Raw genomic sequence first — 16,584 nt, 5'->3', positions numbered from 1 at the left:
GATGTCAGTGACGGCGGATCCTGCGGCCAATGTGCGGGTGGTCGGTGAGTCGCCGTACACACAGTCTGATGATATATCTGCATCGGTTGTGCTGCAGGGCCGATCTGATATGTCTGTGAACGACGTCGTGCATTGGTTTTCAGAGCTGTGTGCATTTTAAATCACCATTTGCATTAAACAGCATTTCTTTTAGAATGACTTTGCTGGCTCCCTTTACCACTTGTCATTATGGAAAGAATATGTTTACGTATAGACTCTTCATACAGGTAGTTTAATATTTTGGAAGAAGTATGTTCTAGGTGCTATTATGTGATTCCATAAGCACACCCACATGTTAATGTATAAATACCCTGAGCCGGTCACTTCTCAGTATTGTTCTTTCTCTGCATTCATGGCATGTGTACATGGGAGCAGGACATAGATCACTGATGTTCTTCATTCCACATGTGCATTGATATTTTAATTAAGGCACTGCATAATTGCCAACATTTAAATATAATTTTAACTGACACTTTCTGGTTAGAGGCGCGTCTAAATACACACACATGACTACAGAACATACACTGCGTGCGCCCTGCAAACCCAACAACATGAGGGCCATCTGAAAGCAGCTACAATTAGGTGGCAAAATGGCCTTTGCGATGACAGAACTTCAACAAATCCAAACTTGACACAGTCTCCACTGACGACATGACAGTAGGACACGACCGCCAAGCTTTCTCCCCTAAACTGCCACCAAAGATGGACGCTACGAATAACTATATCAATATCATAAACATATGAAAATGATCTTACAAGTCCGCGCTAATGGGATGTTCCAAATAAAGAACCTTTTTCACAGACTCCGGACGTATTTCAATCAGTCCATATGGAAAAAATATTAAAAACAGAGAATTCTTTTGTCATACAGTTCATGCCATAAATGTTGTACACCTCAGGTGTCAGAAATGAAATGGAGGGGTGATGATAGTCCCAATCCACAATGGTAGTAAATCTTGAAAGAATATTCGAAACGTCCATGAAGATATAACCACACCGTGATGTCAACAAATAGTGCTTACATGTAAGCTTAGTTGGGTCACATATGATACAGGTACGTAGCGGTTTCTTTTAATAATCTTCTTTAACAGAAGTAACTCCACAGATTCCACATATGGATATGGTCCACGAAGTCCCCAAAAAAACAAAGGGACCAAGCAGTCACCAAAAATAGCTAAAATTCCAACTTTATTATAAGAATCTTATAAAAACACATAGTAACATACCCTATGTGCATCCAACAATCCTACAGTGAAAGATGGATCCCGGGAATAACGCTGGGTAGGTATGATAGACCGTACAGGGCAAACTAAAATACAAACACTAGGACGCGTTTTCGACGCTCTGCAGCGTCTTTATCAACTTGAGTATCAAAAACTGCGGCGAGTGTTAACATGCGGCCGCCATCTTGTTTGAAATGACTACATGCCCCATAAGCCACCACTGGTATTTAAACCCTATGTGAGGTAATTGGACAATATCACATGCCTGTCCTGACGATCTAAACTGGCAAGAGTTACTCAAGATCCTGACATAATTGGCCATTTTTTAATTAACTTTCCTCCCCTGGTTCTTTCAGAGTGCGTGTAGCATTACAGAACCTGAAACCACTTGAGGCATGATACCTGCAGTAGAAGATTCTGTATATGTTGGCCACACTCTTGTATCCAGCTAGTAGTTGCATCATCTCCCCTGCAATGAGATCTACTGATGTTGGGGGCATTTGAAAGTCTGCTATCACTGTTTTATGGTTTTTGTGGGGGCGGGGGGAGGCGAATGTGCTTTCGATGGTGAGAGGCGATGCTAGACTGCCAACAATGTTTTTTAAACATGTTTTAAATAATATCCTGCTGAAAAGCAACTTATGGAAACCTTGTGACATACTTCATAACAGAAGCTGATGTTTTAATCTAAAAACATTGTTGTTTTAATACCAAAAATATCAATGTTCAGTTGCCAATGTTTGTTTTTCCATTTCGTGTTAGTATCATTAGTGGCATTGATGTAAAGCAGGGATGGGGAACCTCAGGCCCGGGGGCTGTAGAAGCAGGGGAGTGGCGAGGGTGGTTCCAGAGGAGCATGAGCTCTGGGCTCCAAAATGGACAGAGGGCGCCATTCAGGCTTCCGGAATTTCATGGGCCGCTGCACAGTATGATGTCCGCCTGTTGGTTTTATCTCTGTTTGTTTGCTCTATATCCTAAATAAGTTACTGATCTGAGATCCGTTTCTACATTTCATGCTCCCACTAGCTGCCCAGATTGCCTCCCCTCCAGCCCTCCCTCCGCTGTTATCATCTTCTGTCTCCTCCTCCTGTCAGAGTGATTACATTCTCTTCTCACCTCTTTAATTCCCTCCCCTATCTACCCTGTGATCGGCTCTTTGCTATGTCATGCACTTTCTCCGGGTGCCATGGTTCCACGATACTCCTCTGTGTAGAAGGCCCCCCTATGCACTGCCTCCAGTAGTGGTCCCCCTATGCAGTGCCCCCAATAGTAAGGCCCCTGTAGTGCCCCCAATAGTAAGGCCCCTGTAGTGCCCCCATATGATGCCCCCAGTAGCAATGCTGCTGTAGTGCCACTGTAGTGCCTCCATATGATGCCCCCAGTAGTAAGCCCCCAGTAGTAAGTCCCCTGTAGTGCCCCCAGTAGTAAGCCAGTAGTAAGCCACCTGTAATAAGCCCCCTGTAGTAAGTCCCCTGTAATTCCCGCAGTAGTAAGCTCCCTGTAATAAGCCCCCTGTAGTGCCCCCCCCCCGCAAGCACACACACATACAAAAAAAAAAAAACAATACTCACCCCGCTCCAGTGCCTGCTGTCGTCTGTCCCCGCCGCTCGCTCCTCGGAACTATGGGAGTGACGTCATGACGCCACTCCCATAGAGCACTGCGGGACTCGGAAGCCGGAGCTCAGGAGTGAGCACCGTCTTCCGGCTACTGCCGGGGGGAGAGAAGGAGCCAGGCGCCCGCTGGTAACACACTCAGCGGGCGCCCGGCAAATGGAGGGTGCAGGGGGTGCGACCGCACCCTCTGCACCCTCCGTAGTTACGCCACTGGAGGTGGAGCGCCGATCAGCAGCACTCCTTCTCCATGCAGCTCCCCCTCAGCAGTGCCCGGAACGGCCGGGTGGCAATGGAGCCAGGTGCCCCCTTCAGGGCTGGCGCCCGGCGGCAAATGACTCCATTGCCTCTGGGTGTTCCGCCACTGGTCCTTAGGATGCTTCAGATGGATTACAGCTCCCCGGAGCTGTAATCACTGGTGATTGTGGCCCCGCCCCTTGTGACATCATACGGAGAGTGGGCGTGGTCTGCAACAGGCCCGCAAATAATGTTATATATATCAAAATGTCCCTCGGCAGAAAAAAGGTTCCCCACCCCTGATGTAAAGCTTTCAATGTTCCATCCCTCCCAAAGACCCAGAGGTAAATTATCAAGCTCCAAAGTTGTGACCACAAATCCTCTGTCTTTTAAATGACTTTTAATGTCTGAAAGGAAGAAACCTGTTGACTGCTGTACTACCTGTAGACTCCATTGATTCTGTAGTTAACGATAAGGAGGTCTATTCATCATAACTTAATTTCTACAAAAATAGGTGAAAAATTAAATTAACAATTTCACATGCTTTTGTAGAAATCACGTTTTCTGGCCATTCATCAAAAAGGTAAAGCAGGAGATACCACAGATATCTCCTGCTTACCTTCCTCTGGTGGAATGGCCCACTGTCCCCATACACCAGTATCACAGATATCTCCTTCTTACGTTCCTCTAGTGGAATATTTGTCTCTTCAATTCAGTTGGAAAATAAATAAATCTGTTATGTGGCGGTGTAGATAGAGTATTAAAACATTAAATCGAAAAAGTACTAATTTTGAAAATTGATGTACTTATTTAATGCCTAGCAACATGTCGAGTGCCTAAATGCCTGATTCAGGGGTAACATGCAGTCCTAAAGTGCGCACAGTCCTGATATTCACTCATTTTGCTGATGTTGGAAGTACTGGGCAAGCATCAGAGTCGCCTTGCGGACTCCTCCGGATGGTTGATACCGGAAGACGAAGAACGAACTTGGACGCAAGACCCAAGCATTTTAATGTGTGCTCCTGTGACATTACGGGGGGTGACTATCAAGAAGAGGGCAACGTCACTAGTCAAGCTGGCCTTGCCTAATTTCACCTTGGACATGATGCATTCTCCTGATGAAAAATGGTGACTGCCCTGCGAAACGCGTCACTGCTGACAGAAAGGCATTTGTACTCCTATGGATGAGTAACCATGTACTGCTGGAAACCTATTTCTTCTCATGCACATGTTCTGGTAGCTTCATCATAGTTTGCCTCGAATTATCGGTCCTTATATACTAGTTTAGAGCCAATTGTACCCTTGTTAGCCTTGGTTATGGCCATAGCCGCAGCCATGAAAGTCAGAGGCAAGCATTGGTCACAATGAATCAGTACAATGCAAATTGTTCGTGCACAAGGCCCTCATTATGTTTACTGAACCTATTACCTCATTGCCAAACTCTTTCTATCAGAGACATTTTACTCCGTTCCTGAGTTTGACTGAGTCAATTAGACACATTAATCTTACTTTACAAGTACCCGATAGGTAAGGGGTTCTTCTCCTTTTTTTCTATTCATTATATAATGCACTGGTAGAGGGAGCTCTATGGAGGTACTAATCTGAGTGGAGGATTTCCCTCTCAACTGCATTCTGACTTGGAAGAAATGTATAACAGACAGGTGCGTGGTGCGGGTGGAGCACAAGTTCTGGACACTGACTAATCGTAAGGGCATCGCCAGGCCGGCCAAGTCTGCACTGAAATTGTGGGGACATCAGCAGTGCTGCGCAATAGTGTACCACCGTGGTACTACCACGGACACCTTATTCTAGTCCAGGTTTGATGCACTGACACAGACTGTGTTTTGTGATAGCTGCATGGATTTTATTTGTAAAGCCTCGTCTATTGAGTAAGACATTGGAATGGATGGTCTGGACCTATAGATTTTTAATTTTAATGTTATTTTAGTTTGTTTAATATTTACTTTATTATTATTATTATTATTATTATTTATTTATTATTACCTACCTTTTTTTTTCTTCCTAATTATTGGTAGGCGAATATTAAAAATTAAATGATATTGAATGTGAAGTATATAGGGCCTGATTTAGAGGTGGACGCTATGCTCCCTAGCTGCGTCGCTAAAGCAACACCGCAGGGACTGGGCATGAGTAAAACAATAAGGAGCAATATACAGAAGAAATAAATACAGCTAAAGTTGAAAGAAACAGACAGGAGAAATAAAGATAAAGGGGCCTATTCATCAACACTGCGTTAATTTTCACACTCCCCATACATTAGTATGGGGATATGGAAATTATGGTATTCATCAAATTCCAAAAATTATGTATTTTCTGAATTTGATGGAGTTACTATTTGCCACTGTGAGGTGGCGTATAGTAAGTAACACCTGTGTCAGCGTGTGCAGGTCCCCCGGCGTCTCCCTCCGGCACTCTGGTCTCTCCTCTGGCTCCGTCTGCTATGCTGTCATGTGTTCTCCCCAGCAGAGCACAATAAAGTTTAGAAAAAAAAAAGTTTTTTTTTTTTCTAAACAGTACTGTGTGCTGCTGGGAGACCACATGACAGCATAGCAGACGGAGCCGGAGGTTGCTGCGCGGGCAGGTAAGTGCTGAACGGGGGGGACACAAACTTACCGCATCTGTAGGCAGTGCTGCGCATGCGCTGGTTTTACAGATGTAACAGCGCAGGCGCAGCACTCTTTCCAGCTGCGGTAAGTTAGAGCAGGCAGGGATAACTATCTATTTCCGAAAAGCTGTCATCGCAAAAATGACAGTTTTTCGGAAGAGACAGTTATAGGGAGGAGGAATGATGAATTCCTCCGATAATTAGGTAGAGCTCCATGCGAGTTCTAAACCTAATTACCTCCTGGGAAACTTTAGTTATGATGAATAGGCCCCTATACAAGATAAAGTTAGATAAAGGGAGATTACGTGAGAGATAAAGGACAGACCATTAAATGATAAAGGGGCCTATTCATCACAACTAAAGTTTCCCGCTGCAAATGTATACTTTTTTTACTTTTTTATTCGAGGGGGCGTGGCCACGCCTCCCGCGATTAGACCACGCCCCCTCTTTACCGGGGCCCCGCAGGGCTCTCAACGGCCCTGGCACTGCCTACAGATGCAGTAAGTTTGTGTCCCCCCCCCCCCTCCGCTCACCTCCCCCCTTGTTCAGCACTTACCTGTTCACGCAGCATCCTACGGCTCTGTCTGCTATGCTGTAATGTGGTCTCCCAGCAGAGCACACAGTACTGTATAGAATTTTTTTTTTTTTTCTAAACTTTATTGTGTTCTGCTGGTAGAACACATGACCGCATAGCATACGGAGCCAGAGGACGCACCAGAGCGCCGGAGGGAGACGTTGGGGTACCTGTCCAGCTGTAAGCAGGTAAGTGTTACCTGCTATTCGCCACCTCACAGTGGCTAATAGTAACTACATCAAATTCCGAAAATACATAATTTTCGGAATTTGATGAATACCAAAATTTCCATATCCCCATACTAATGTATGGGGAGTGTGGAAATTAACGCAGGGGGACTTCGCACAGGAGATAACACTGATATCTCCTTGCTAAGTGTCATCATGAATACTAAAATAACGTTAATTAAGGAAAATGTCCTTAAAAACGTTATTTTAGTGTTGATGAATAGGCCCCAAAGGGAGTTAAGAAGAGAAATTAAAGATCCTAAAGGTGGGTACACACTGCAAAGATATATCAGCAGATCGAGTGATCTGTGGATATATCTGTAGATGATGGTCGTTCATATACACTGAACGACAGGATGTCTGCACCCCTTCCTGCGGCTGGCACTGTATGTGTACAAGCGATCGGCTGATCACCCATACACACTTGCCAATGGACAGATATATCTGCAGACATTTTGTTCAAGGAAGAGCAGGTACATCAACATTGTCCAGACCCTACAGAACTGGTTTTACATGTTTATGCTGTGAAATAATGATTTTATTTTATTTATTTTATAACAGGTGCCTGGATAATGACAGGTGGAATGCAGGTGGGCATCGGGAAGTATGTTGGCGAGGCGGTCCGAGACCACGCCACTGCTAGCTCCAATTCCAGGACCAAAGTGGTAGCTATGGGCATCGCTCCCTGGGGAATTGTCAATAACCGTGACAGCCTAGTAAACCCTAAGGTAAGATATTGCTGCTCCCTCTTTCATATTATAAGCCAGCAATTAGGGTCTATAACCGCCGTGGCCCAGACTACTATATACCTAACTCTTCCAGTAGAATATCGATGGCCAGGGCCAGGCCTTATGTACTGTACCAAATAATATTGCTATAGGTGGAGCCTAGGTTTCCTAATCTTGTGGCTTTCAGATGACTTCCATTGGTAGTCTCCTCACATAAGCACCTTCACGATAATGGCTAATGATCAGAAAACATGTCTAGACTTGAACACCAGCTCGTTGTTGCTAGTGAGACATCGCTCTTCAACATCAACTGCTTACTCATGATGTCTCAACAGGGATCTTCTCCAGCAAAATACTACATGGAGAAGGTGGATGGACCAACCTATTCTTTAGACAACAATTACTCCGTCTTTCTTCTAGCAGATGATGGAACCATTGAGAAAATGGGAGGAGAAACCAGCTTTAGGTTCAGGCTGGAGGAGCATATATCCCGGCAAAAGACTGGTGTGGGGGGTGAGTAGGCATTCTATACTAAAACAAGACTCTATGATATGTTCTGTCAAACAGCTGTCAACGGGGGTACATTAACCTACCCTCTGCACTGATGTCAGTCTGTCACCCCCACGTAGCACCACATGATCCGGATTGGCCTAACTGAGGGCCCCATTTAAGGTAAACACCAGCAGAATTGTTTGTTTAGTATCACTGTGATGCAAACTAAAAAGTCACTGGTATTTATCAATACTTACCCCTCCGGCGAGGTCCAGTGATGTCCTCCGCTGGGCTGCTGGCAGCCTAACACTACCAGCGACGGGGTCTTGTGTAATGCGCATGCTCAAAGGTCCATCTGCACATGTGCATGACACGGGGACCCGGCAGTGCCTGGAAAGCTTTGCTGAAGTCGGAAAGGCACCGCCGGGTCCCCGTTACCATCAATGGGGACCGCATCTCACTCACCATTAAGTATGGCGAGAATGATACTGGGACAAACAGTAGTAATCTTAGATTACCACTGTTTGTTAGATCCAGAAAGGATGACATAACCCCTTTAGCGAGCATTAAAGGGGTTATGCTTTGTTGTTAAATGGGGCCCTGAGGGCCTCATTTATCAAAGATTTTTATTACTCACAACGAGTGATAAAACTCGTTGCATATGATAATGGTTCTCCAGCCAATCAGCTCCCAACTGTCATTCTTCAAACAGAAGACAGTTGGGAGCTGATTGGCTGGAGCACTATTTATCATATGCAACGAGCTTTATCACTCGTTTACGCAGCGAGTTTTATCATTCGTGAATGATGAAGGGCCTTATTTGTCAACGAGTTTTATCACTCAAAACAAGTGATCAAACTCACTGCGTATGATAATGGTGCTCCAGCCAATCAGCTCCCAACTGTCATCTGTTTGAAAAATGACAGTTGGGAGCTGATTGGCTGGAGCACATATATCATACACCACAAGTTTTATCACTTGTTTTGAGTGATAAAACTCGTTGATAAATGAGGCTTAAGATTATGTTGTTTTTTTTTTCATTCCTTTCTGCAAACTTATAGTGTCAGCGGCTAATTTTTCTTAGTACATTACTATAATATCTGGTGAATATGTAAATGTGACTTGGCACTGGATGTATCACACCCACAACATGGCAAGAACGTGTGCACAAGTGACAGTAAACGTTTGTGACAAGAGGAGTTTAAAAATAAATTGAAGGCCTTGTGTGGATACAAAATTGTACACAGGGGCCAGATTAACAATGGGGCAGATTGGACTACACCCCCAAACCTTTACTTGAAGATAGGCCCCATCATCATAACAGCATGATGTATGACCAGCCTACAGCTGGCGATGTGGTCGGCCATAAATTATATAAGTATTAAAATAAAACTTATATTTTCCTCACAAAATTGTGTAATGTTTCTACTTTACATAATTAAGGAGACATTGGGGCCCACATGCCACTGGCCACACCCACATGCCACTGGCCACACCCACCCAGCACAAGTAACCCCTCTACTTCTCAGAAAAAGGCCCTTAATCATTTTCAGCCCGAGGCCCATGACCCTGCCCCCCACCCCCACCATGGTTTCTCTCTATCTTTTCTCGCAACTTCTCTGTGCTAGTCAGTGTATGAAAGGGAATATACCTGCTTTTGAGTAATTAATAAATAGCCCTTAATCTGTCCCTGCATGTACATGATTATTATCATGTGGAAAGAACAGTATTGCGCAAGGTCACAGCTGGGCCAATCTTAGGGCCTGCTCCAGAGTTGTTGTTGTTGTTATTATTATCCTTTATTTATTTGGCGCCACAAGTGTTCCGCAGCGCCTTACACAGTACATAGATAAGTGAACAAGACACCAGTGACTCACAGTACAATACAATGCAGGACAAGGACATGGTATATACCAGGCATGTCAAACTCAAATTCCCAACCGGGCGAATATTCACGGTCTAAAAGTGTGTGGGCCACAAGAAAAAAAAGTGTCTCAATAATAAGCTCCAGACCCCATCCCCACATGACATATAATAATATGCTTCAGACCACCCTTGTAATAATATGCTCCACAAATACCAGCCCCATTCCCCGTAATGATATGCTCCAGCCCCCTCCCCCCAGTAATATGCTCCAGACCCCCTCCCCACATGAAATACACTATAAGAACATGCTTCAGACCACCCTTGTAATAATATGCTCCACAAACACCAGCCCTACTCCCCGAGTAATAATATGCTCAAGACCCCATCCCTCAGTAATATGCTCCAGACCCCCTCCCCACAAAATTATAAATATATATGCTCCAGCCCCCCCGCTCACCTCTCCACACACATGTGCCCCTCTGTGTCTCAGCTTCACCATTCCCCAGCCTCACTATTCCCCAGCCCATCTCTAAGCTTCACCATTCCCCAGCTGTCTTCATCTCCAACCCACCGCCCCCCGCGTTACATTAGTCAGGCAGACAGATCTATTAAAGTATAAATTTATTTACTGACTGTCACACTACTGAGGCACAATCAGAATTGGCGGGCTGGCGCTGGCTCCTGATCTTGATTTCTGTCTGTGTGTACTGTGCAGGGAAGGCTGCAGACGGGCTGGAGGCGGAACAGTCAGTGGTGCAAAGGCTTATGGGAGAAGCTGCTGCTGGTGAACCAAGCGCAGCAGCTCCCCCATTGCCCATGTTTTTTTAACTAGTAACACTGCCTGATTGGAGCTGAGCTCCGATCGCGGCAGCCAGGCCGGCTGAGCAGAGCAGCAGGGGTGAATGAAGGGCTCATAATATATGTATTTGGGCCCACACTGTCGGGCCGCATAGAATGTTTATTTGGGCCGCGTGTTTGACGTGCCTGGTTTACACACATTGCAGCAATCGAGTATTAGGCGCCATTGTGAGGAGTAAGGAGTAGAAGAAAGTATAAGTAAGGAGAAGCACAAGAGGGTAGTGGGTATTGAGGGCCCGCTTGAAGATTAAACCTAACCCTCCTCCCCCCAGTGCTTAAACCTAACCCCCCCCTTATGTTTTCTACCTATAATAAGGCAGCCTATTGGTGAGGAAACAAGAGGAGGGCTGTATATAGCATGCAGGAACATAGCAGTTACCTTTCCTCTAATCTTAGCTGAGGACTTCATTCTGTAGGACCATCAGAAGAAGGGCTGTTCAGTTAGTACTATATGCCATCATTAATTAGGTAATGATTTCTGCAAAGTTGTTTATAGCAGTGGACGTGTTCTTATTATATAACATTGCATAACGTAATGTAAAGAGCAAAGCTTTCCAAACTCTCATTGATTTCACTGAATATATATTTTGACTGTACTCAATTGTAATACATGACACTCGTCTTCCATTATCTTCCAGGGAAAGGAAGCATTGAAATACCCGTCCTGTGCATGCTCATTGCTGGGGAGTCAAAGATGCTGGAGGTAAGAGTCAGCTATATATATCACAGTGTGATCACATAGAGTAATACCGTATATACTTATAGCAGCACTGATAGATACAGAATATAGATGCTGGAGGTAGGACTCAGCGATATAGCACAGTGTGATCACATAGAGTAATCCCGTATATAGCAGCACTGATAGATACAGAATATAGAAGCTGGAGGTAGGACTCAGCGATATAGCACAGTGTGATCACATAGAGTAATACCGTATATAGCAGCACTGATAGATACAGAATATAGATGCTGGAGGTAGGACTCAGCGATATAGCACAGTGTGATCACATAGAGTAATCCCGTATATAGCAGCACTGATAGATACAGAATATAGAAGATGGAGGTAGGACTCAGCGATATAGCACAGTGTGATCACATAGAGTAATCCCGTATATAGCAGCACTGATAGATACAGAATATAGAAGATGGAGGTAGGACTCAGTGATATAGCACAGTGTGATCACATAGAGTAATCCCGTATATAGCAGCACTGATAGATACAGAATATAGAAGCTGGAGGTAGGACTCAGCGATATAGCACAGTGTGATCACATAGAGTAATCCCGTATATAGCAGCACTGATAGATACAGAATATAGAAGCTGGAGGTAGGACTCAGCGATATAGCACAGTGTGATCACATAGAGTAATCCCGTATATAGCAGCACTGATAGATGCAGAATATATAGATGCTGGAGGTAGGACTCAGCGATATAGCACGGTGTGATCACACAGAGTAATCCCGTATATAGCAGCACTGATAGATACAGAATATAGATGCTGGAGGTAGGACTCAGCGATATAGCACAGTACGATGAGATAGAGTAATACCGTATATACTATATCGCAGCACTGATGGCTACAGAATATAGATGCTGGAGGTAGGACTCAGCGATATAGCACAGTACGATGAGATAGAGTAATACCGTATATACTATATCGCAGCACTGATAGCTACAGAATATAGATGCTGGAGGTAGGACTCAGTGATATAGCACAGTGTGATCACATAGAGTAATCCCGTATATAGCAGCACTGATAGCTACAGAATATAGATGCTGGAGGTAGGACTCAGCGATATAGCACAGTGTGATCACATAGAGTAATCCCGTATATAGCAGCACTGATAGATACAGAATATAGATGCTGGAGGTAGGACTCAGCGATATAGCACAGTACGATGAGATAGAGTAATACCGTATATACTATATCGCAGCACTGATAGCTACAGAATATAGATGCTGGAGGTAGGACTCAGCGATATAGCACAGTACGATGAGATAGAGTAATACCGTATATACTATATCGCAGCACTGATAGCTACAGAATATAGATGCTGGAGGTAGGACTCAGTGATATAGCACAGTGTGATCACATAGAGTAATCCCGTATATAGCAGCACTGATAGCTACAGAATATAGATGCTGGAGGTAGGACTCAGTGATATAGCACAGTGTGATCACATAGAGTAATCCCGTATATAGCAGCACTGATAGCTACAGAATATAGATGCTGGAGGTAGGACTCAGCGATATAGCACAGTGTGATCACATAGAGTAATCCCGTATATAGCAGCACTGATAGATACAGAATATAGATGCTGGAGGTAGGACTCAGCGATATAGCACAGTGTGATCACATAGAGTAATCCCGTATATAGCAGCACTGATAGATACAGAATATAGATGCTGGAGGTAGGACTCAGTGATATAGCACAGTGTGATCACATAGAGTAATCCCGTATATAGCAGCACTGATAGATACAGAATATAGATGCTGGAGGTAGGACTCAGTGATATAGCACAGTGTGATCACATAGAGTAATCCCGTATATAGCAGCACTGATAGATACAGAATATAGATGCTGGAGGTAGGACTCAGTGATATAGCACAGTGTGATCACATAGAGTAATCCCGTATATAGCAGCACTGATAGATACAGAATATAGAAGCTGGAGGTAAGACTCAGCGATATAGCACAGTACGATGAGATAGAGTAATCCCGTATATACTATATAGCAGCACTGATAGATACAGAATATAGAAGCTGGAGGTAGGACTAAGCGATATAGCACAGTGTGATCACATAGAGTAATCCCGTATATAGCAGCACTGATAGATACAGAATATAGAAGCTGGAGGTAAGACTCAGCGATATAGCACAGTGTGATCACATAGAGTAATACCGTATATAGCAGCACTGATAGATACAGAATATAGAAGCTGGAGGTAGGACTCAGCGATATAGCACAGTGTGATCACATAGAGTAATCCCGTATATAGCAGCACTGATAGATACAGAATATAGAAGCTGGAGGTAGGACTCAGTGATATAGCACAGTGTGATCACATAGAGTAATCCCGTATATAGCAGCACTGATAGATACAGAATATAGATGCTGGAGGTAGGACTCAGTGATATAGCACAGTGTGATCACATAGAGTAATCCCGTATATAGCAGCACTGATAGATACAGAATATAGAAGCTGGAGGTAAGACTCAGCGATATAGCACAGTACGATGAGATAGAGTAATCCCGTATATACTATATAGCAGCACTGATAGATACAGAATATAGAAGCTGGAGGTAGGACTCAGCGATATAGCACAGTGTGATCACATAGAGTAATCCCGTATATAGCAGCACTGATGGATACAGAATATAGAAGCTGGAGGTAAGACTCAGCGATATAGCACAGTGTGATCACATAGAGTAATACCGTATATAGCAGCACTGATAGATACAGAATATAGAAGCTGGAGGTAGGACTCAGCGATATAGCACAGTGTGATCACACAGAGTAATCCCGTATATAGCAGCACTGATAGATACAGAATATAGAAGCTGGAGGTAGGACTCAGCGATATAGCACAGTGTGATCACATAGAGTAATCCCGTATATAGCAGCACTGATAGATACAGAATATAGAAGCTGGAGGTAGGACTCAGTGATATAGCACAGTGTGATCACATAGAGTAATCCCGTATATAGCAGCACTGATAGCTACAGAATATAGATGCTGGAGGTAGGACTCAGTGATATAGCACAGTGTGATCACATAGAGTAATCCCGTATATAGCAGCACTGATAGCTACAGAATATAGATGCTGGAGGTAGGACTCAGCGATATAGCACAGTGTGATCACATAGAGTAATCCCGTATATAGCAGCACTGATAGATACAGAATATAGATGCTGGAGGTAGAACTCAGCGATATAGCACAGTACGATGAGATAGAGTAATACCGTATATACTATATCGCAGCACTGATAGCTACAGAATATAGATGCTGGAGGTAGGACTCAGCGATATAGCACAGTACGATGAGATAGAGTAATACCGTATATACTATATCGCAGCACTGATAGCTACAGAATATAGATGCTGGAGGTAGGACTCAGTGATATAGCACAGTGTGATCACATAGAGTAATCCCGTATATAGCAGCACTGATAGCTACAGAATATAGATGCTGGAGGTAGGACTCAGTGATATAGCACAGTGTGATCACATAGAGTAATCCCGTATATAGCAGCACTGATAGCTACAGAATATAGATGCTGGAGGTAGGACTCAGCGATATAGCACAGTGTGATCACATAGAGTAATCCCGTATATAGCAGCACTGATAGATACAGAATATAGATGCTGGAGGTAGGACTCAGCGATATAGCACAGTGTGATCACATAGAGTAATCCCGTATATAGCAGCACTGATAGATACAGAATATAGATGCTGGAGGTAGGACTCAGTGATATAGCACAGTGTGATCACATAGAGTAATCCCGTATATAGCAGCACTGATAGATACAGAATATAGATGCTGGAGGTAGGACTCAGTGATATAGCACAGTGTGATCACATAGAGTAATCCCGTATATAGCAGCACTGATAGATACAGAATATAGATGCTGGAGGTAGGACTCAGTGATATAGCACAGTGTGATCACATAGAGTAATCCCGTATATAGCAGCACTGATAGATACAGAATATAGAAGCTGGAGGTAAGACTCAGCGATATAGCACAGTACGATGAGATAGAGTAATCCCGTATATACTATATAGCAGCACTGATAGATACAGAATATAGAAGCTGGAGGTAGGACTAAGCGATATAGCACAGTGTGATCACATAGAGTAATCCCGTATATAGCAGCACTGATAGATACAGAATATAGAAGCTGGAGGTAAGACTCAGCGATATAGCACAGTGTGATCACATAGAGTAATACCGTATATAGCAGCACTGATAGATACAGAATATAGAAGCTGGAGGTAGGACTCAGCGATATAGCACAGTGTGATCACATAGAGTAATCCCGTATATAGCAGCACTGATAGATACAGAATATAGAAGCTGGAGGTAGGACTCAGTGATATAGCACAGTGTGATCACATAGAGTAATCCCGTATATAGCAGCACTGATAGATACAGAATATAGATGCTGGAGGTAGGACTCAGTGATATAGCACAGTGTGATCACATAGAGTAATCCCGTATATAGCAGCACTGATAGATACAGAATATAGAAGCTGGAGGTAAGACTCAGCGATATAGCACAGTACGATGAGATAGAGTAATCCCGTATATACTATATAGCAGCACTGATAGATACAGAATATAGAAGCTGGAGGTAGGACTCAGCGATATAGCACAGTGTGATCACATAGAGTAATCCCGTATATAGCAGCACTGATAGATACAGAATATAGAAGCTGGAGGTAAGACTCAGCGATATAGCACAGTGTGATCACATAGAGTAATACCGTATATAGCAGCACTGATAGATACAGAATATAGAAGCTGGAGGTAGGACTCAGCGATATAGCACAGTGTGATCACACAGAGTAATCCCGTATATAGCAGCACTGATAGATACAGAATATAGAAGCTGGAGGTAGGACTCAGCGATATAGCACAGTGTGATCACATAGAGTAATCCCGTATATAGCAGCACTGATAGATACAGAATATAGAAGCTGGAGGTAGGACTCAGTGATATAGCACAGTGTGATCACATAGAGTAATCCCGTATATAGCAGCACTGATAGATACAGAATATAGATGCTGGAGGTAGGACTCAGTGATATAGCACAGTGTGATCACATAGAGTAATCCCGTATATAGCAGCACTGATAGATACAGAATATAGAAGCTGGAGGTAAGACTCAGCGATATAGCACAGTACGATGAGATAGAGTAATCCCGTATATACTATATAGCAGCACTGATAGATACAGAATATAGAAGCTGGAGGTAGGACTCAGCGATATAGCACAGTGTGATCACATAGAGTAATCCCGTATATAGCAGCACTGATAGATACAGAATATAGAAGCTGGAGGTAGGACTCAGCGATATAGCACAGTACGATGAG

General features: G+C 43.7%; 1 protein-coding gene across 3 annotated transcripts in view; it reads left to right on the top strand.

Annotated features, from left to right (window-relative positions):
* The window catches only part of TRPM4 (transient receptor potential cation channel subfamily M member 4), a 153,526-nt gene that overhangs the window by 77,298 nt on the left and 59,644 nt on the right, over positions 1 to 16,584 (top strand). For all 3 annotated transcript variants that reach the window (XM_088443039.1, XM_088443040.1, XM_088443038.1), the window contains 3 exons: positions 7,099 to 7,265; positions 7,601 to 7,778; positions 11,120 to 11,184. In XM_088443039.1, the coding sequence (XP_088299165.1) occupies positions 7,099 to 7,265; positions 7,601 to 7,778; positions 11,120 to 11,184 (410 nt within the window). The remainder of the gene's footprint in view (positions 1 to 7,098; positions 7,266 to 7,600; positions 7,779 to 11,119; positions 11,185 to 16,584) is intronic.

Source organism: Taudactylus pleione, unplaced genomic scaffold (genome assembly GCF_031769625.1).
Source record: "Taudactylus pleione unplaced genomic scaffold, aTauple2 ptg000324l, whole genome shotgun sequence".
NCBI classification, from domain to species: domain Eukaryota; kingdom Metazoa; phylum Chordata; class Amphibia; order Anura; family Myobatrachidae; genus Taudactylus; species Taudactylus pleione.
Note: the sequence above shows the minus strand (reverse complement) of the source record. Positions and strands in the feature narration are given on the sequence as shown.